This window comes from Nilaparvata lugens, chromosome 7, assembly GCF_014356525.2.
Source record: "Nilaparvata lugens isolate BPH chromosome 7, ASM1435652v1, whole genome shotgun sequence".
Taxonomy (NCBI): domain Eukaryota; kingdom Metazoa; phylum Arthropoda; class Insecta; order Hemiptera; family Delphacidae; genus Nilaparvata; species Nilaparvata lugens.
Genome location: NC_052510.1, coordinates 50521123 through 50543638, shown reverse-complemented (window position 1 = coordinate 50543638; position 22516 = coordinate 50521123). Strand labels below are relative to the sequence as shown.

General features: G+C 35.5%; 1 protein-coding gene across 1 annotated transcript in view; it reads right to left on the bottom strand.

The window, feature by feature from the left end:
* Positions 1-1048: 1048 nt before the first annotated feature.
* LOC111047142 (histone-lysine N-methyltransferase trithorax) overlaps positions 1049-22516 on the bottom strand; it is a 41319-nt gene continuing 19851 nt past the window's right edge. Inside the window, exons 11-17 of the mRNA XM_039431963.1 lie at positions 22298-22507; positions 20460-20717; positions 18949-19110; positions 17552-17664; positions 10498-16054; positions 9454-9600; positions 1049-8614 (exon numbers count right to left, since the gene is read on the bottom strand). Coding sequence (XP_039287897.1) covers positions 8441-8614; positions 9454-9600; positions 10498-16054; positions 17552-17664; positions 18949-19110; positions 20460-20717; positions 22298-22507 — 6621 coding nt within the window. The 3' untranslated portion in view covers positions 1049-8440. The remainder of the gene's footprint in view (positions 8615-9453; positions 9601-10497; positions 16055-17551; positions 17665-18948; positions 19111-20459; positions 20718-22297; positions 22508-22516) is intronic.

Here is a 22516-nt window from a genome sequence, read left to right as displayed (position 1 = left end):
TTTTCATTTGTGGAATCCCTTTCTAGATTTGTCACCTGTAGTGAGATTCATTTCAAACTGTCAGCATTCCCTATAATTAATATTAATGCTTCTCATTCAAACAATGCTGACAATTTTAAGTGAATCTCCCAATAGTACTTTTTTACGCGAATTAGAAGTAAATGTTGTTCACAATTTACACTTTTAAAATTTACAACACAGCAGCAATTCTCGCCTGTTGATAGTCATTTCAGCTCCAGCTACCGGTTCAACAATTTTTTAAAGATATAATTTTTTGTCATTAAAAAATTACAATTCTTGTAGGGCAGAAACTCTTCAATATTTCTGCTGCCCTGGTAGAAAGAAGTTCAACATTAATTTATTCTGGCTTGGTCAAGTGTACCTCCTTAATGTTTCTGCTGCCCTGGTAGAAGTCAAACAATTGTGGCTTGGTCGAGGGTAGTGTACCTCCTCAATGTTTCTGCTGCCCTGGTAGCACATTTCGGCATTTAGAATTTCCAACTTGAGTAGTAATGAGCTAATGACGAGAATTTTATACCAGGGCAGCAGAAACATTGAGGGGATACAAAGATGAAGCCAGAGAGTCTGGCTTTCAATTATAAATTTATACCAGGGCAACAGAAATATTAAAGAGAATATTAAAGATACTTGATCATGTCACGGACAAATAATATTGAATTCTACCAAGCCAGCAGAAATATGAAACAGGTACAGCTAATCCATTTTATATTTATGAAGAAGGGTTGCCTATGCTCAGGAATACTGAGCATTGTAAAATTCAAATATTTTTCATCTCTTGCTGATTTTCTCAACTTTTTTATTCGGCAAGGTTGACTTGATAGAAGATTTTATCTTTCGTTTTTATCACAAAATTATTTAAAAAATGTTCCACACATATTTCAGTGTTCTAAAGAATAAATCCAAGTATGTTCTAATTACCGAAGTTCAAAAGAATGTAAATATGATCTTTTTTAATGAGATCATAAACATAGTTGCTGATAGGATTTAAATGGGGAAAGGATTTGAAAAATAAACACCATCTTAGATTGAGAGAATTCCCACTTTGTATTTGAAAACTATAAGCAAAAGATAACTGGAAAATTAGGGTATGACATAATGTGCTTAACTATTGTATTAGACATGGTGTAAACAAATAATTTTGTCAACATTAATATGCTTAAAATTTGACAGTTCTCTTAACATCAAAAACAACTACAAGCTACAAAGTAGAACATTCATATCAGTATAGTTCTCAATTATTGTTGATTAGTTAATACAATTATTCAGTTAATTACTGGATGTTTTTTCACATTAGGGGTTCTCAAACGTTTGATCTGTGTCCTCATTTATGGAGAGTGATGCTACGGTATAATAGTTATGCAAAACTTAGAATAATTTCGAGACAATGGTACCTTTTTCGGAGACCAACCAAACGTCAAATATTAATTAATAATATAATAATAATATTTATTCGACCAATCAACATACATTGTACAAAATATTTCAGAAAAAAACACTCTTAACTGGTGCAGCAAACACCTTCGCTTGCACAATACATTGTATATCAAAGTCTAAATGAAACCCCCAAGGTAATCCTGTGTGGGGCCCTTCTTCATATTTTTATTCACAATAGAAAAAAATGAAATGAAATAAAAATAATTTTGAGGCTGACCTTGTTCTCATTTCACAAAATTTACATTTTTGAACTTAAATGCGAATCTTTATGACTCTTACTGTATTGGATATCCATATAGATCTATAGTTTACGTTCGATGTGATAATTATTTAGAAAATAGTTATAAGACTACAAAACAAAGTTATTCACACATTTTTGGAATTCTTGCCTTGAATCCTCATAAGAGTAAGCTTCCAGTTTGAGAACCACTGTTTTAGGTGATCTACAAAGATAGTAAACTTCAACATCAACTAAAATATTAGAGACAAGTATAAAAAGTAATTGCAGTACTGAGAACTATTATTATTATCACAGTCAGAATTATAAAAATTGCTACGGTACATATTTAGTTACTTATCTACAGAGCACTAACTTATAATATTTACATACATTAGAAAAATATAGTCTAAAGCATCTTTACATTTGCTTTCAACGAAAATAACACATCTTGAAAATGGGAAACAATGGTTAAATGCTAATCATTAATTACTACATAATTTATCATCCTAAATTGGGATACAATTTACCAAATAGCACTAACATAATTCATATTAGTCGTGTAATACGAACTCCTCCTGTCATTAATGTAGACTGAATGATTTGCTCTAAGACAGTCACTTTTCTTCGAATCAAAATTGGAATTAAAAAATAAAAGTACAATAAATATATTCTTAAAATGAGTGAAAATGCGACAAATATAATGAAAAAGTATATAATTTTTAACTGAGTATATATTGATGATTTGATGAATATAGAAGCACAGTATGGTACAAAATATCAAGAAATAAACTATAAAATTGAGTTAAAAATTAGTGGAATATAATAAAAATATTCTAATTTTATGTATTATTAAAAGTAACTTTTTATCCGATCAAAAGCACAATCGATAAGATTAAAATGCAGTCTTTAAAAAAATGGAAATCAATAACTATGTTCAATGAACATGGTAATAATTTTATTGGTAATATTGATCGACTTTCAATCTTAGCACAACTAATTACAAAGTGGTATGAGTTTTCCACAAATATACATTGAAATAGAATAATTGAAAAGTATATTTCAGTTTAATACAAACTTTAAACCAGAGGAAAATAGTTTAAAATAAAGTTTTTTATGTTTTGACTAATGAATATCAATCAGCTTACACAGCTAAGCTTCAAGTGGGGTTTCACACCAAAGCTGTGCCGGGCCGAACCGAGCCGAGCGGAATCCGCGTGCGCGCTAACTATGCAGGATTTAGTCGGGAGCATTCAAATCAACGCCAGGCCGAGCCGAGCAGATTTGTGCAGTCGGCTTGACGCCCAACTCGAACGTTTTCGGCCAAGCGGATTCTGCCTTCTTTCAGTTTAGTTCGATTTGCGAAGTATTTTGTATTCAACTAAAAAATATCTTAAAAAGCAAATCGGCAATCGGCTTCAGTGCGAACGCAGGCAGATTCGGCTCGTCCCGGCTCGGCCCAGCTTTGGTGTGAAATCCGCCTAACACGGCGGTTGTGCGTATTCTAATCAAACCATAAAATAAAAACATATATTTAGTGCGTTTATTTAAATTTTAAAAGTTGAATAATTCAGTGTTATATTAAAAATTATCCCAGCAAATCGTACTGGCGCATAATTAAGCATTTCGACCCAGAAAATTATTATGCGCCAGTACGATTTGCTGGAATCTTATTATACAAGAGAAAACCTGGATCTGGTATGTGGGTGAGTGGAACTGTCACCCTGCCAGACTACAAACTAAAAATTATCCATTATGTTATAGTTTTAAAATAATAAGTTATCAATGAGAAATTTAGACCAGTTTTTCGTAGGTATCCAAGGAATACAAACAAGTTCATTCCATAGTGTCCGGTTTCCCATTAGGGAACTTTGTACTATATACGGCTAGGTGGAACTAGTCTTGGGTCTCCCCACCATTCAAAGCCATACGCTAATAATAATAATTGTTAAAAATTGCTAAAAATTATGAAAATAAGATTTGAAATGACTAAAACAAACTTTATAATAAAAAAATGAGAAAAATTTTGCACCAGCGATAAATGAACTATTGTCGTCCACTACTACAATTTATGAAGATTCACTCAGATTTTACATAGAAAAAGACCAACTATTTTAGCTTACACTCTTCAGTACTTGTAATACATGTGGATACAATATTAGCAGTGGAAGCAATATCCTTTAAAAATGTTATCGAGGATAAAGGCTATTGGTCGTTTTCACATTTGCCGATCGCCGGCCGAAACTCACAATAATTTGTTCTCTGATTGACTAATTCTCACCAACAGATGATTCTCAGCCAATCAGAGGACAATTCTTTCAAGCTAGCCATTCTTTTCGGGATATTATTGAGGTTCACATTATAAATAGTTTTCAACATCAATTTCAACACACAACAAATATTATATTTTTAGTAAGAAAATATAATTGCTTATTTTTCGTTGACTGGAGAACTTTTATGCTTTGCAATTTAAGGTACTAGTTTAAATTTAGCTTACAATTATAAAATTATAATAAACTATCCACTGTAACAATTTTCCTAATCAAAACTATCAATCAGTTACTCTCTACAATGAATCACAGTCGATGCAATCAATGGCAAGATCACTCCTCACTCCTGGCACTTGAAGCATTTTCAACAGTTCGTTTTTCATTTACTCGAAACTAGGCACATATTTGAAACATGGATGCTCATTTCAATATTCATTCAAAATTAACAATAAAGTACAGCACATTCAAGATCAATAGTTAAGTTGCTGCAATGAGCACAACGTTCAATTGATTGCAGTTGTTAGCTTGAACTGAAAATTAAAAATATCATACAGGTTTCACATTAGGTATATAGCAAATGGATATAATAATGTATTAAAAGTTTGTTGTGATATATAGCAAATTCTAATATGAACAAAATAATGTATAAGAAGTTTGTTGTGCATATCATCATAATTTTGAAGACAAACTTATTAACAGTAAAACTATTTATACATGAAGCCTAGTAATGACGACTTCCTTTCACATGGACCGTGTCCAACTTTGCAAGGTAATACAGCAAATCTTGTGACAAGCATATTACTGTCAAATATATTATGATATTCGAAAAAATAAAGCCTATTCTTGATTCTATTGAGAGAATAGAAAGGGCAGAACAAGATTTGAATATTTTATTGGAATATTAAGTAGTAATGAATCATATTTGATTATAGTGTTTTGTACAATGCATGAATAAAAATAAAATAAAAATATTTACCTAGAATATTTGTATAACACGTTAAAAAACTATTTGTTATATTGTATATGTAACTCACTTGTTTTTTTTTCAATCAAATATAATTATTATGATATTCGACATAATAAAGCTTATTCCTGATTCTATTGAGAGAATAGAAAGGGTAGAACATTTTATTGGAATATTAAGTACTAATGAATCATATTTGATTAAAGTGTTTTGTACAATGAATGAATAAAAAAAAATATTCACCTAGAATATTTGTATAACACGTTAAAAAACTAATTGTTAAATTGTATATTTTTGTAACTTACTTATTTTTTTTTGTTCAAATAATAATAACAGTTTACTTTGAGATAGAATTTCAATATCTTATCAGAGGAAATACTTTTTACAAATGCATGATATTGTAAAATGTCACTTTAAAATTGTTTTTATTTTGAAAATTATGCAGAATATTTAAAATAACAATGATAATGCTGACATTGAGCATGATGATTTAAATAACAATGAACAACAGTGACAGAAATGTTCATCCTTGCAACCATGTAACTTGAAAACAGCTCAATAATAGTTCACTAAAAACATGAAATATCTGAGCATGGAGTAAAGTAGAAATAACAAACTACATAATAGATGGCAGAGGAAAAACAACCATGCTTACTTATTTCATTAATCCATCAATATTTTCAAAATTGGTAAGCGATATTTACTAAAGTTTGTAAACTGAATTACCTGAGTAAATGATGTTCGGATTGAAATAATATTGAAAAGGTTGAAAAGACAAATGAAATGTGATAATATTTATTTTCTGATATTGTATTTATTGCTCTATCCAATAAATTAAAATGAAAAATGTCCAAATTAGAATTTGGAGGAAACGTTGCTTATATTGTTTTTAAAACTAAAATTTCGTTATTGTTTTTAAAAATCCTAATAGCTACAAACTGGATAAAAAACTGTTATTAAATTGCTTGTTCAAGTTAGTTTAAAATTTACGATTTTGATTAGTTTATTAGTTTTAATAAGTATTTGTTTAGTTTCGTGTTTGGAAGCTTATTGATCAGATAAATTAAAAATTCTAGTTGATACATTTTTTTTGACTTGAAATTGTGTTTAAATCAAATCATAAACTCTAAATAACCTCAAGGTTCAAAGAAGTTTTGGGCAAATGCCTGTTGTTTTTACCTGGATTGTATAATCTATTGTTTATGAATAAATATAGAAATTTTCTAAAATTAACGTTAAAAGCGCAGTCCATTTAAAAAAAAAAAATACCAAATAAAATAAAGTGTTTTAAAATACACGTAGCTTCTACATGAATCATTTTATCTTACGATTAAAAACTTGGGTTAAAATTGAAATGAAGTATAAAATAAAAATTAAATTTAAATAAAATATTCTTTGATTCATAAACTCCGCGCGCTATCAACGGAGCGCTACGGAGTCACTTGGAGAAATCTCTGTTTGTTTGGCTTTTTTTGTCACGAGAACTTTGAATCACAAATTGAACAAATTTGTTTTAATTAATAAATAATAATTAATTGATAGCAATAAAAATAAGCCTATGTCTAACTTCAGTAAATTCTAAATCTTAATTCAAGTTAATCAGTTTTAGTGATGCTCCTGAATGCAGACATACTTCTACCCAAATTATTTGCATCTGATTTTACAAACGGCATATTAAAATAAATTTATTTAGAGATAAGAATTTTTATTATCACTTTTTATTTTTTTTTCATCACTTGTCATTTTTTATACTAGTAGTGTATTATCGAATGGGCTTCACTTTTCATTTAGTTTACTTTACTTTTAGTCGCATTGATCCATACTATTATTATTGACCAAGTTTTTAGTTCAGTTTGTATTTTGTAATTCTTAATATTTTTAAAATCTAATTTCAAAATTTAGTTTAATTTAGCATGTATTTTCAATTGTTTTTGTTTTGCAAAATTTAAGTTTGCTATTATAAATTAAAATATATTACTGTTTTTGAAACTAGTATGCTTACCAACTGAATACAAACAGAGAGATATAACCATGATATAATATATAATTGAGATCCCTAATATCTAACACACGAATAAGGAGATAGAACAACGCATTGATGGGCTTGAATTGAACATAAATGTAATATAGCATGAAAAATTCGACTACAAAACGTTATACCGGTATATATTTTAATAATCAAAACCTATCCATTGATAGTAAATAATATTATTCTTTATTGAATTGAAACAATAAAAACTGAGACCATCAACACGGGCCAAGTAACCAGGAAGAATATCAGGAATAATAGTATATGAAAAATAGGTAATCCTCGAAAAAATATAAACAGTAGAAATAGTAGCTACGCCAATGCATACAATAAAATTCTGTCAATTGACAAGTCTATGCCAAAGACTAGTCTCACTAGTCAGTCACATATTGAAAAAAAAACGAGATAAAATGCGAGTCAAAGTAAATAGGTTATATAGAGTTTTCAATAAACGTCAATATCTTGCAGATTTGTGATGTATCATCAACGGTATGTGAGAACAATAAATAAAAAAATAGGACAGATTTATACTTCAAGACATGTTTCAATCTTCTCATTATGGAGACAATTTTATTGTCATTCAAATAAAATAAGACTGGTTGCGAAGTAATCGATCAATACTAATACTACTATCGATAATCGATAATACTAATATACTCCGTTCAATGCTGCTAACCGAAATTTCATTTATACAAAATTTATCAGACAACAATTATAGATTTAGGACTCATCATTACTAGGTTCATGATTGTAATAACATTCTAATTGATTATGAAAACATTTAAAATTACACAGATTACTAAATGAGGCGTTTTACAAGAACAAAATCACAGGTGAAGGGGGTTTTGGACTAAGTCTCGTCAAAATATAAAGGTTGGCTTTATTAACAAAATATGTCACGAAATGGAACTGGATACAAATTCCTCACCAATTTAGTAGAAACAAGACAAAAAATCTTAAAATTTAAGTATATACAAATCTAATAGTAACAGCTTTGGTAAACATACAACTCACACTAAAATTTCTATAAATTACTAGGGAAATGGTTCGTGTCTCAAGGCTTTCAATCAAATTCTCAAAATTTAAAAGAATAGTGCTATCCAAGTATTACTGTTCACCTCATTTCTAAACTGAATATTGAGTTAGAGCCCTTTTGTTTGTGGGATGAAAATGATTAAACATGGGATTTGGGAAACTTTACAATTGAGATATACTGTAGCTGAGTCAGAAAGTTATAAATTTTAATAACAGATGCTAGAAATAATGTTTGAGAATTGTGTGAGACTAAGAAATAGAATTGTTAACCTTGACATACTAAAACATTCTTATATTCTATGTACATAATATTGTAAAAAACTGTAAACGAGTTTCTAATTTTTACATTGAATTTCTGGTGGTAAGGAATATAAACGACTACTTAAGATAAATGTAAAACTAAATGAAAATACTAAACAACTTAACCTATTGTGATAATGGTGAGTAGGAGTGGCCTGAGGCACAATAGTTCAGTTGAGATACTTGCGACACTTCCTGGACAAGCAGTGACACCTGATCTTGTCGTCTTCAAGAGGAAACTTGTAGTCGTAGGTCAGCTCCTCCCCTTGTGGAATCCGACGGAGGGCGAAAATCAGAATGTGCTTTTTGCCCAGAATATCCACAACTCTTGAGTAGCAGTTGGGCTGAAATTTGTAACAATAATTTATTTCTCAAGAACCAGTTAGACCTACATAACTTGAAATTGAAGCCACAAGTATTGTGGCATAAGTGGTATAGTGGATAAGTGGTATAAGATAACAGATTTCACAAACAAATTTTCAACTTCCAGCATCGGGGAGTCTCATAACAAAAAGGACTCTAGCATGTCATATGAAGATTACAAAAAATCTCTTATCAAAAGTTGAGAAGTCAAGATTGAACTCAATTCATGTATATTTATAACAATTAAATAATCTCATCATATGTATGTGAGCACTCTTTAAAAAAAGTCAATGGTGAACACACCTACATTGAGTTTAAAGAGTGCTCTAATACAATTGATTGTAATAATTAATTGTTATAAATATACTGTTACAACTGTTTGTTGTGGAGTATGCATAGATGAATAATAATAACCTGATGACTTTGTCAATAACATGTATTTGCTCACGGTAATAAAAACATTTTGAATTTGAATTTTGATAGATAATTCACGGCATATGCCTGTGGCTGACCACATTGATTTTGAGACTTCTCATTCTATCTCTGTTCATTTAGGACAACAATGTATTATATTTCAAGAGATATCAAACAAATAAATAATCCTTTCTGTTCAGTTTAGACTTATGAAAATTGAATTTATAATTCTTAACATGCAATTTAGTATTCTCTTGGACTTGAACTTTATGATTTCAGTACAATACGGTTGATGGTTTTAAATATAGTATTTTAGCAAAAAACTACTCCTACTTGGGAATTTGAAAGTGGTTTAAAAATTGGAACAAGAATTGAGTTATGACTGGAAAAATCCATTAGAACTCACCTCGCATGAATGATTTATAAATCTAGCCGCGTTTCCCTTCATTGTAGCATCAACAACAAAATGGTCGTCAATACGGAACATGTAACAGCCGATCCCCTTCGATGTGTAGAACCTTTCTCTCTTGTCAGTCAGTGCCGATCTTATAACCTGTAAAAAAATAAAAACAAGTTAAAAATTATGAATACATAATTAATAGCGATTAAATAATAATAGTCATTAATTATATTATATTTTGAATATTTAGCGTATGGCATTTTTGTCGAAATTTATAAAATTCTACACTGTTATAAGTGCACGTCAAGGGTTGAAATGTACTGTATTGTCTGGGGACTGGTACGGTAAAGTCGTTAGCCTCATCCAGGTAGGCACGTATCTCACATTCAAATATGATGTGGTGGTGCACTGCCTGCTCCATCGCCCCAAAGTCACATAGTGGGGAGTCTGCAAGTCCCCATTTGAAAAATGATGCATTGCATCTCCTGGGCTTAGATTGAATTAAGTGCCACCCAGATGCGCAGGTTGACTGCTCCGTTTCACTCTCTCTCCAGGTGAATGCCTTCGGCTGCTGCCGCAGCATTGCTCGCCACTGCTCCTATTCGTGCTCTTTCCAGACGACCGTGAACCGAAACGAACGCTCTCACTCGCTCTCATTGTGAGCGCATAACGTGGGAACGTAACGCAGTTTCTTGAAGTGTCTCCCGGCAAACCAATTTATAAGACGTTGTCACGTCAAAACTCTTTACAGAGATATATTACCAATGCTTACTCTGTTGAGGAGTTCAGAGAACCTCGAGATGGTAGATAATAAAATTATTTCAAGATAGTTTAACGATTTGACAAATCTAAACATCCTTTTCACAGATTAGTTGATGCAATGAAAATAATAACAATTACCAACAGTAACAGTAAACAGAATTAAGAAGAAAAACAGTAAACAATGAAGATGACGTATTATTTGATTGATTACTTATCCGTATTGAATTTGAATTAAATATGCAATTGAAATAGCAATGTTCAGTAGGTGAAAATATCAGTGACTACTCACCGGTTTCCGTTGACGATGTCGGTCTCGGACGTGAGCAGTTTGGGCGGGCGTCGGTGTCGCGACGCCAACCAGCTGAACATGTCGTACTTGTTGCGGCCCGCAAACGGCTCCGACCTCGCACACCCACTCTCGTTCTCCTTCTCCTCACGCAGCTCACTCTCCACCCGTCTGTCCTTCTTATGGTACTTGGGCCGATAGTTGACGCACTTCCTCACACCCGGTATCTGCTCCAGAATATACTTCAAACTGTTATTATCCAGGCCCAACATCTTCATGTTCGTATTCACCGATCGAAACGGGTTCTTCGGCAGCGGAGGCAGGTTTCGAGACAGCCGCGCTGTTTGTACGGCTTCGAACACCTTTTCCCAAGCTTCTTCCAAACAGGAGGACGAGTAAGAAAAACCGTCCTGTGAGTTGATTTCGAAGATAATTTTCGGCGACGTCGATTTCTTTGTACTTTTGACTGTGTCACTGATTTTCTTCAACGCCTCCTTCTTCGAGCATCCCTGCGTTTTCAATTTTGCACTCTTACTTGGTTTAGAACCATTAACCTTAACATTCTCTTTCTTACCTCCTGTATCTACTTTGGCTCCCGTATTAACACTAATTGATTTAGGTAATACATTGTCAACAACAGGTTTCTCATTAGACTTGATTTGAACAACGTCCGTATTCGACTGTACAACAATTATACATTCTGCGTCATTTAAAGCTTTGTCTAACAACATGGCTTCCTCCAGATCTTTCCGTTTTGCTTTAGCATCAAAAGATGGTTTTTGATGGACTTGATTTCCATTCAATACTGTTGGTTGAGGCTGTGGTTGATAACACAATGGTTTCTTTTTGTTATTTATAAGCGTACGCCCAGCTAAACTAGCATCTACCGAGTTTGTTATGTTAGTGGTGGACGCTTTCACTAATGCTTCAGTCAGCGATTTCTTAGCTAGATGGCCATTCGTTTGCACATCTTTGCACGAGCTGTTAGAATCACTCTTGTACTGGTAAGATGCTTTATTGACGGAATTTTTCAGTCGGTCAAACGCTTCTTCACACGACTCATACTGTTTTACTGGTTGTTGTTTTTCAGGTTTCAGTTCTTCAAACTTTTGAACAGGAATAATTTTGTGAGGAAACACCTTCATTTGAGGGGGGTTGATTTTAGGAAGAGCCGAAACTTTACCAATAGGAATAGCATTGACAAATTGTTTACACACTTTTTGAAGTGGAACCGTTTTTACATTGAACGGTTTATACTTGAATTTGCAAGGTGCAACCGATTCTATAACGATAGTTTGTTCGGTGGCATTCACCATCTTGAACAAATCTTTTTTCTTTTCGTCGTGATTCTTCCGAATGGGGGCTGGCTTTTCTATTGGTTTGACAGCAGGCTTGACAATAACATCATCCTTATCACTCCATTCGGCAATAATCTTTTGGCGAATACTACTGTAGGGGGGTTTCTGCACTTGTTTCGGAGTTGTTTGGTTGCTGGGGTAATTGGTTTGTTTGTGATTTTGTGTCTGGTGCTGATGATGATTTTGTGCAACATGATGGTTCTGACGGTTTTGTGGTTGGTGTTGATATTGCTGATGATTATTTTGTTGTTGTTGATGGTTGTTTTGTCGTGGATGTTGTGGCTGATGAGAATTTTGTTGTTGTGATTTTTGTAGGTGTTGTACTTGTACTTGTTGTGGCGCTTGTTGTCGTAACTGAGCAGAATTGACAGGTTGTTGAATCTGTAATGATACAGTAGGCCGTGGAGGTTGAGTAGGAATATTATTCGGAGACCTGCTGTTGCCGTTTTGTACAACCTGCGCTGAAGTTGGTGAAGTATTAAGTATCACATAACTCTGCGGTAAGTCGATGACTGGCTTTGCAGCTTGATACACTTGTGTTGTTGTTGCAGAATACGTGCTAAGCATACCGGGAACCGAGCCTGGCACAGACACAAACTGACTAGAAGACATCACAGTGTTACTAACCACCGTTTCCATATTCACGTACATTTGAGGCTGATTGGAAATGTACAGATTGTTTCCGGTCGACTGTTGTCCAAAGACTAACTGTCCACCAGAACCGTCTATGCTATTTGTGTTGGTATTTAGAATGACCTGCTCCATTCCTCCGTTCGGCTGTATGATAGTGCCAAGCACCGTTGGGATCACAGCTGTTTGGACTGGCGAAGACTGCAGTTGGTAGGACTGAGACAGCAGAGGATAGGATTGCTTCTCTGGTTGCTCGATTGCAGCAATGTATTGGATACCTTGCTGCGACGTCTGTTGAGGATAGGAGTCTATGTAAGATGGGTACGACTGGACTCTATTCTGCGATGGCACTGATTGGAGAATTATTGTTGGTGAAGATTGATTCTGATAATCGATCACTTGATGTGACGAGGAGCTCTGAGAAGGACCCACATTGATTGCATGGTTGACAGGCGTGGAAACAAATGAAACTTTCGGCTTCTTCGCTTGCTCATTCTTCGCGTTGAGTAGCTGGTTCAAACTATTCAGCACTGCAGCACTGTTGAATTGCTTATCATCAATGTAATATGTATTTTCACCACAAGGTTTCAATTTGATGCCGTCGTTATCATTGGACAATATAATACAGTTTTGTGGGACACTGGGAGTGCTGGTGAAGGGAACTTCTTGAACTACTTCGGTTTCTTCAACATAGGAGTAGATTTCGTTGTCTGTAGTGTCGACAATATTTTCTGACTGATCGTAGAGAGCGCTGTTGATGCACATGGATTGTTGAACACCGTTGGGCGACTCGTGGGTTTCGACCACGTACTCGACCACGTCCTCGGTGCCCTGACAGTAGTCACTGGTTGGCTCGACGAGTGTCACTTCTTCCTGGATGGGTGGCAGAGTGGGCACGGCAGCAGCTGGACTGGGCACCTTATCCTCCTCGCTGGAGTCGCTCTCACTACACGATGAGATGAAATCCGAGCTACACGTTGGGAAGTGTCGTTGGTAGCTGAGCGCGGTGCGGTAGGTGCGATGACACCGATTGCATTTCACTGGTTTGTCATCCGTGCTCACATCCACATCAACAGCTCCATCCAGCTGATCGATATCGCTGTAGTCAGACTCCTCCTCCTGCTTCAAACTTCCCGATTCGCTGTCACTAGTCAAATCGTTGGCACCATCCACCTGCAGTAGCCTGCACTTCATCAGCTGATCGTAACCCCTACTACGTTCCTCCACATTCTCAGCAACAGTGTCTTGGATAGTCACATGCAAGGTGGGGGTGAAGGACGAGTCGTCGCTTTCATTGGCCGGGAACTCACTTTCGCTGCTGTAATCCACTGTACCATCCAGCTGCACGATTTTAGTGGGTGTAGAGTTAGGCCCAACACCAGAATGGAACCGATTACTAACTTTGGTATTGATATCAGGCTTCACTATCGCTTTGGGTTTGATAGGTTCTTTAGAAGAGAATCTCGGAGTTTTTCCAGTTGAAGTTCCATGCATTTTATGTTTGAGAGAGAGCGGTAACCGTTTGTTGGTCTGTTCGAGTCTGGGAAGATTGGAAGATTTCGGTGGTTTGTTGGACACGCTGTCTGCCGTTTTCACATCAGGTCTGCACTCTTTTTCGATTTTCACATCCATAGGATCGTCGTAGCTCATCATTTTCGGGAAAATATCCTGCATTGAAATACCGTCGAGCAAGTCGAAAGGCAGATCTTCGAAGATTGCGTCTTTCAGTTCAGGAGGCAGAAGGTCGGCCGCATTTTGTGCGTCTGAAAGGCAGCTCTCCTCCTCTTTCACACAAACTGCATCCAACATTGAATCCAACAGCTGTTTCACTTCACAATGAATCTGTTCGTCAGATTCGTTGGGTTTTTTAGGTAGTGTGTTGCTGTGTTCTAAAGAGTGATCGAATGTGAAGTTGGCTTCAGTTTCCACTGAATGATCAGTAGATTTTGTCTTGAGTATCCTTGTTCTGACAGTGTACTGGACGAGACGCCAAGGCTCCAGTGATGACCAGAAGAGACGAGTGCAGACAAACTGACAAGGAACGATAGTTGATTCGTGGTCGGAAATTTCTTCAACAAACTCACCGATGTGGTCAACAGACAGCGATCCGATCATGATCCGCACCTGGTTGTGAGGAACCAACTTCTTCTTGCGACGGTCGAGCTCGACGTAGACTGGCCGATAAACGGGGAATTCTTTGGCGAGCAGAGGTCGTGACCGGGACGCACCTCTGTGCAGATTGCAATAGATGGTCTTGTCCTCCATGAAGGCGCAGCGCCCCTTTCTGGCACAGGGGAAGTGGTAGGACTCGGGGCAGTTCTTGTAGCAGCAGCCCACACTGGCTCCCCGCTTGTCGCAGTCGACACAACGGATCAGTCGGCTACGAGAAATGGCGCTGTGCACATTCTGGAGCGAACCATCGATCTCCTCAAACACCTCGTTGGACCAGAGCGCGCAGTTGGCGTGGATCCACTCGTTGTGGCCGCAGTACAGCAGTCGGCCCTCGGCGATCAACTCTCCGTCGCCTTCCTGCTTGCACAGAACACACACTCTCACATCAGCCAACTTCAACCCTCTGTAGTAGTAATCCTTATCCAAATCGAGGAGTCCTCCCAAAATCTCACTAGTTTTCTTATAGCTTTCACGGAAATCTTGTTCTTCGTCACTGTCCTCTTTATCTGCTTCGTCCTTTTTCGGCGTTACAATCATCGAGGTATCCTTCCTCTGACACACCTGCGAGTACTTGGGGTCAAACCAGGGGAAAATGTCCTGCAGAGTCTGATTATAGTATTTGCTCAGATCAATGTCATCAGCTGACCAGATCACCTTCTGCATGTCTTGATGGAACTCAAACAGCGATGTGTAATCGTTACTGTACACTTTCTTTTTGACATGTATCAAAGTTGGTTGAGTACTTTTACGCCTGCTTTCGGGTTCATAGCAGAAACACTGTTTGCGCAGTGATAATGCTGCATCGTTGATAACTGGAGAAGGTTTCAGCTCATCGTCAGTACTCCCAATGCCAGAGTCACTTTGCGATGTAGCATGTGGGGAATACTGAGCAGCCTTGCTGTCTGACAGTCTGTTACCATTCGGAAGAAACAGCTGTTGATCAAAGTCCGACGACCTAATCTGCAGCTCAACTCTTGGAAGACACTGTTCCTGGGGTAAAACCATAGTTCCTTCAGTCTTGGACTCCTCTTGTTGAGACTTGACTTTCCCTAAACTGGGTTCGGTGGGATCTGGATTTGGAAGGCACTCTGTGTTTATGGAACTTTCACTCATATCACAACTAACTGACTGCTCACTAGTCCGTTGCGAGTCAGCTGATTCACTTTTGGCGATTGGAGAAACTGACGAATCTGTAGCACCAATCTCAGCAAACTTTGTTCCAGCGCGTACAGTCGAATTCACGCAGCTGCAGATTGACAAAAAGTTTTTCTGACTTGACTTCAACAGCTCGCAAGCTTTGCGGTTTTTACTGAGAGATTTCAAAACGTTCATGAAACCGGTTCTAAGCTCGGTTTCGATAGCTGTCCGCCAAGAAGCTGGTGTTGTTTCAGCGCATAACCTGAAATAAAATAAAATGTTGATCATAGAAAGTTCATGACAAAAGTTCATGAGACTAAATCTTGGTAAAACAAAATGTATGACCTTCAGTCCAACAACAAGAGGAGATCTAGATATGAACAGGCTTTGTTTGAATAATGCTTGTAACAGGTATCCATGTGATTCTTGCAATGAGGTTATTGAGAGTGTAAACAATTACAAGTATCTTGGTATTTTTGTTGATAAGCATCTACGCTGGTCACCTCAGATTAGCTACCTTTGTAGAAAATTAAGGGTGGTCAATTTAAAAATGTACATGCTTAGAAGTATTTTGAGTCTAAAATTACTAAAATCTGTTTATTTTGCTCTATTCCAATCCTTAGTTCAGTATGGTAATTCTATATGGGGAGGAACTTTTGATTCAACTTTAAAACCTCTATTTGTTTTACAAAAGTTAGTTATCAAAACAATAATGAGGTATCCGAGAGATTTCCCAAGTGTCACATTGTTTCAAAATTCCAATCTGTTCACTATAAGACAATTGTTCATTTTAAAGACTATTAAGAAACATGTGCTCAAATTAAAAAATATTCAAAATTTTCAAAGAGTAACTAGACAAGTCGCTCAAAACTTAATCACAATTGAAAGAGTTGATAGCACCCTATCCCGTAGAAGTATTTCATATTTGAGAATTAAACTCTATAATAAAGTTCCAAGAGGATGGTTGATAAAGAAGCCTAAAATAAAAGATTTCCATACCTGGGTGAAAGGAAATTATTTTTATTCAATTAATGATTTGGTTTAATATTGATTGATGTTGTATGAATCTTAAATTCAGCTTTATGTATATCTTTAATTTATTGTTATTTCTTAGAATGGAATATTTAGTTGGTTGAATGTTAATTACTGTTAGCCTATATTATAATATTGTAGGATCATTTTATATATTAATATTAATGTATAAGTGAATAAGTTATATTAAGACTCCACGTCGGCGTACAAGTTTTCTTTTGCCGACGTGTAGCACAAAGTTGTCAATTTCTTTTCAGTTGTATTCTGTATATATTTTTGTGCAATAAACGATTTGATTTGATAACAACGTGATTTGTGGTATCAAAAAGACTCAATGTTTAAAGAAGTTGAGATAAAAGGACAGTTCCAAAACAACAGGAAAATAAGTAATGTAAGGTTTATGAAAATTGCATGTTTTTCTCAACAGAATATTTTATTCATATGCTTCAACCAATGAACCAATTGTGAGAGTACAAACTTAATCTACAAATAGTGCAAACTCAAAAAATAATAGAGAGCAAGGTTTCTAAACTCGACTTCTTTGAGGTGGTATATGATTTTAAATCAAGTAAATATACACGTTTTTTGTGGGTTCTTATAACTATTTTGTTGACTGCCTATATGTCGGATTGTGATGTACTATTGAGGCTAATAAAGATATTATATTTTATTAAGCTCTGGCAAAAAACTGTAATCGTCACAGATTTTGAAAAAAGGAAATACTTACTTGCAAATGAATTCGACTGACTCTGGCAGAAAGCTGAGCACTTCATACTTTTCATTCGATAATCCCTCACATTTAGCATGAACCCAACATTTGCATTTACCGCACTCCATCATCTAGAACACAAAACAAAATTAATTGAGGTGTCTAAATTCTAAATAATCAAGAGAATTATACTAAAAGAAGAAACTAATGCTAAATTCACTCATAATGTATAAAAAAACGGTCTGGCATTATTGACATTTAATTGATTATTAAGTTGGTTCTTGATCTTAATTGTTAGAACGTTTCATATTAAAAATTATTTTTCATGTTTAATAAAGTATCATATTTCATATTCTCAATTCTTAGTGCATTTTTTGTGTTTAAAATTCATAATTCTTAGTGAACGTTTTGTGCTGAAATGCAGAAGTGAATTTAACCTTATCTTGAACTTCACTAAAGCCGTGTCCACACTGAACAAATGTTCGACAAACATGTTTGTTCAAACAGTATGGGCAAATTTTATTATGTTTGATAAACAATGTTTTCCCGTGGCCAGTGTGGACGCGTCACCAAACAAAATATTTGTAAGTGGGGAGAACAGGTTTTATGATTTTCAGCTGTCAGCATTGAAAATGTTTGGAAAAACAGTAATTTTTTGTTTAACAAAAAATGATTGTCCAAACTTTTAAATATGTTTGTCCCTGAGCTCCTCAACAAACATGTTTGCCGAACATGTATATCGAACATTTGTGCAGTGTGGACACGGCTTAAGGCGAGCCATGTTACTGAAGTAGGTTTAAATTTTTCTTGACAGATTAGTTAGTGTTAGTGATTTTCTTATTATTATTCTTCTTTGGCTACGCCTTATCTCAACCATATGGGGTCGTCATTTCCCTCCTTCAGCAGTCTCCTCCACAAAATCCTGTCCATCTCCTCCCCGTGTCTCTAACCCCTCTCCCGCAGATCCTTCAGCCTCCACTTTTTGTCTCTCCACCACATCCTTGGCCTTCCCGCCTCCTCCTGCCACCCAGATCCAAATCATGCACCCTCCGTCCCACATAATCCTCCTCACGTCTCTGCACATGTTCAGACCACCTCATCCTGGCCTCCTACCCAATGGTCCCACCCCAACTGTAACTCTAATCACCTCATTACGAATCCTATCCCTTCTTGTGACCCCACAACACATCCATCTTAGCATTCTCATCTCAGCCAATGTTTTACTGATTTTCAATTGTTCGAAATGATTATATTTCTTCCTTTGGATCAACCATCATACATACGTTGGCTGATCGGATGTAGGTGGAGGAGAAAAATAAAAAAAAAAACTAAAAATGTAAATAAGTAAAATGAATAGGTAGGATGTGTAACGGAATGAATGAATGGATGAATAAAAAGAGAATAATTCGACTGACCTTGGTGTCGAAGTCATCGTCATCATAGCACCTCTGGCACAAAGGACAAAAGTTGCCTTTCTGCCTCAACTTGAAGCACGGGTTACATAGTGGCAGATTGCCTACGAACATTGACACGGACTTGTCATTGCAGCTTCTACATCTCAAGCAAGAGTGACACACCTGTAACCAACACATAACATTAACAACAAATTCAAGTAGTTCAAAAAATCGAATAGTTTAATTTAAAAATGATGCTTATGCTGAATTAATGTCATAAATAGGCTACATCAACATCACTAAATTTCAACATTTTTAAACCAAAAACGAATATTATTATTATTATCATTTTTTACTAGAATCCAACGTGAAAAACTGTTGAAATTGAATAAAAACGATAAAAGTTGAACAAAGCATCACCCAGTCAAATGAGCAGTATTAAACTTTGACGTTTATATTGAAAAATGAGAGAATTTTCGTCCTGCTGACCGATCATCATCATTTTTGACAATGGGTCTCTGAAACACGAAAGCTTTCAAGTTTGTAAGTGGACAAATTGTTCCTTACATTCAAAAGTGAAGTTTCCTAACATATTCAAGTATCGGTGTGATGAATTTTCCCTTAAAAGTCCCAAATAGAGATGCATTTGATTCGTACAAAAATAAATATTTCTTCTTCTTCTTTTGGCTCCTATCCCGGATGTTGGCAACCATTCTGGCTATGATGACCCTGTTGACTGCCGCCCTGAACAGCTGTGCTGTGCTCATTCCATACCATGTCCTCAGGTTCCTAAGCCACGATATTCTCCTTCTTCCAGGACCTCTTTTACTTTCTACCTTGCCCTGCAATACAAGTTGGAGTAGCTCGTATCTGCGTCCGTTTCTCATTATATGTCCGAGATATTGGAGCTTCCTCGCTTTTACAGTATTGAGAATTTCTTTTAAATAAATATTTAATAGTGGGAATTCTTATTGATGAATATTTCAAAATATTGTAATCTTTCAAAATCATTTATTTCACAAAAATATTCAAGAAAATTGCAAAAAATAGATAATAGACTTTTGAAAATAGTTTTTCAATACTTGATATGTCCTCAACTTATTGCCAACATAATGAAATTGGATAATTTACCAGTACTTTAGATAAATGTCAAAATGTGAAGGATCTTATTTAAATACAAATTGATTTCCTCATGTCGAACATTCAAACATCACTAAAACCTGACATGAATTAATTAAAATGTAGAAATCTGCCTGGTATGAAAAGCATGGAAAATTATCATCATAGAACATACAAACACCGAAATCCTTTTGCTTAACTCGTTACACTAGTGAATATTTGTAATTATGAATTGCAAGTGTAAATTGTTATTATAATTATTTTAATAAGTGATAGTAGCTTAACCTACATTCTGATTTGGATTGTAATATAAATTTGAGAAGGGACAGTTTTGGGAAGCCTGTTTCTCACATATATGTAATAATTATACATGACGAAATAAATAAATCAATGTTGATTTTCAGGGTACATACCCATGCACGATCAGTGGAATGCAGCCTGGCAAGCCGGTCGTTGGGCAGACAGTCGGCGTGATAGGTGCGCCGACACTTGTTGCAGGCGAGGTGCGCCCGACTGCCCGCCTGGCCGCAGGCGGCGCACACGGTGCAGCGGGGACACAGCCAGTCGATGCGCCACCAGGCGGGGTCATCACCATCCCCTCCCCAGTCACGGGTGCCACCCTCCACGCAGTAGCGGTGATACGGCTCGCAGCAGCAGGCACAGTGGATCAGCTGCAAGCGACCACACAATACATTATTCAAATTCATTCATTTGCCATGAGAATTATATACAAATTAATAAAAAAAATATTCTCAATTACACTATGGCACCACCGCCAACTTGTGCGCCGGGAGTGAGATCGAACAATTAGGTATGATTCATTCATTCATTTATACAATAAGTACATTATCAAAATGATAGGGAGAGGAAAAATAAGGTAGCCTTGTGCTATTCCTCTCCCAAATTTGGATAACACATAGTCCGAAATAGGTTAAGTCTTGTAGTTCTCCAATTCACAAAATTTTCAGTCCTCAAGTATTTTCACAAAGTAGATTTTCAAATCCACATGACAAACATGTTAATAGAAAAAAAACATAGAGGTTATTATAAACAACTAAAGTAAATAAAATTACGGAAAACTAGGTCTTATCCCAATCATTACAAACGATAAGACAAAGTAACAAATTATCTTTCAACACAGTTTACCTAATCACCAACTAATAACCTAACCTTATCTATAGCACTGATGGTTAGTTAAAAGAAGTTAGTTAACCACATAAAAATAACATTTTCAAAAATATCTTACCATAACAAACTTTAAAAAAGTACTTCAAATTACAATTTATCACATAAAACAATCCAAATAATAGCATAAAAAATGTAAGATTTTTAATTAAAATTTGCTCCAAAATATTTACCTAGGTTGCAAAACACTAAGGCAGCATCATAAACCAAGGTTGACTGACAATAAATTGAAAACATGAGCAAGGTTGCACAGAAATCAATTCAATTTTATTCGTTCTTAAATGCCACCTGAATCAATCAATGAAGCCTTCGTTTCGAAAAAGCCGTCTCTGGTTGGTTATCGTGGCACTTAATAAATATTAAAAATTCTCAGGCTTTTGTGCGACCGGCCTATGTATTTAATTTACTGCTGATCTAAGGAAATGAGAAGGAACGTTAAATTTTGTTTAGTAGCCCTAATCCCTGCTACCTACCTCCACTAGTTATTTAGCTCAGTACCGTAATTATTTAAAGTAAGATAGTTTTGGATTGGTTGAGGCCTACTGCTTAACCTCAATCCACCATAAAAATAATATTTTTTGACAATATTATTGAATTGATAAATGAAACAGAAAACAGTTTCTATATGATTTAAAAATATTATTTATAGTCTATAATACTGTATATAAAAAACAGCAAGGGATTGATGATAGAAATAAATATATGATTTAAAAATATTATTTATAGTCTATAATACTGTATATAAAAAACAGCAAGGGATTGATGATAGAAATAGATTTTCGTCAATTTCATAGAAGTTGATCAACTGCCTATGTATCTTGACTCCATCAAACATTTTATTTCCAAGACTTTATAACGAAACGACGATGAGCTACTTTTCACAGATATATTAGCAAACTATGGACACAGGAAGAATTAAAAGTGGACAAAGATAATAGGGAGCTCGAAGGTAAAATCATATACTATAAACAACAAACGAATACAGGAAAGACATTTTTGAAGTCTGAATAACGCGTTCAACTCTAAATTAAATTGTATAAAGAAAATAGATGATTGATTTACTCACCCTATCTTTTCCAGCACTGCCACACAGGAAGCACAGAGAGGGAACCCTGAAGGAGAGATCCGAACCGAGGAGAGCAAAGCCTGTCTTGGAGACTTCCTCCGGGTCGTAGCTCTCCCAGAAGTCCATTGTCACCATGCAATCTTGCCGCTCTTCCACAATACCGTCCAGTAGTTCACAGTTCTGTTTTCCCAAGTCTTGAAGGGTTCTTGCCTGAAAATG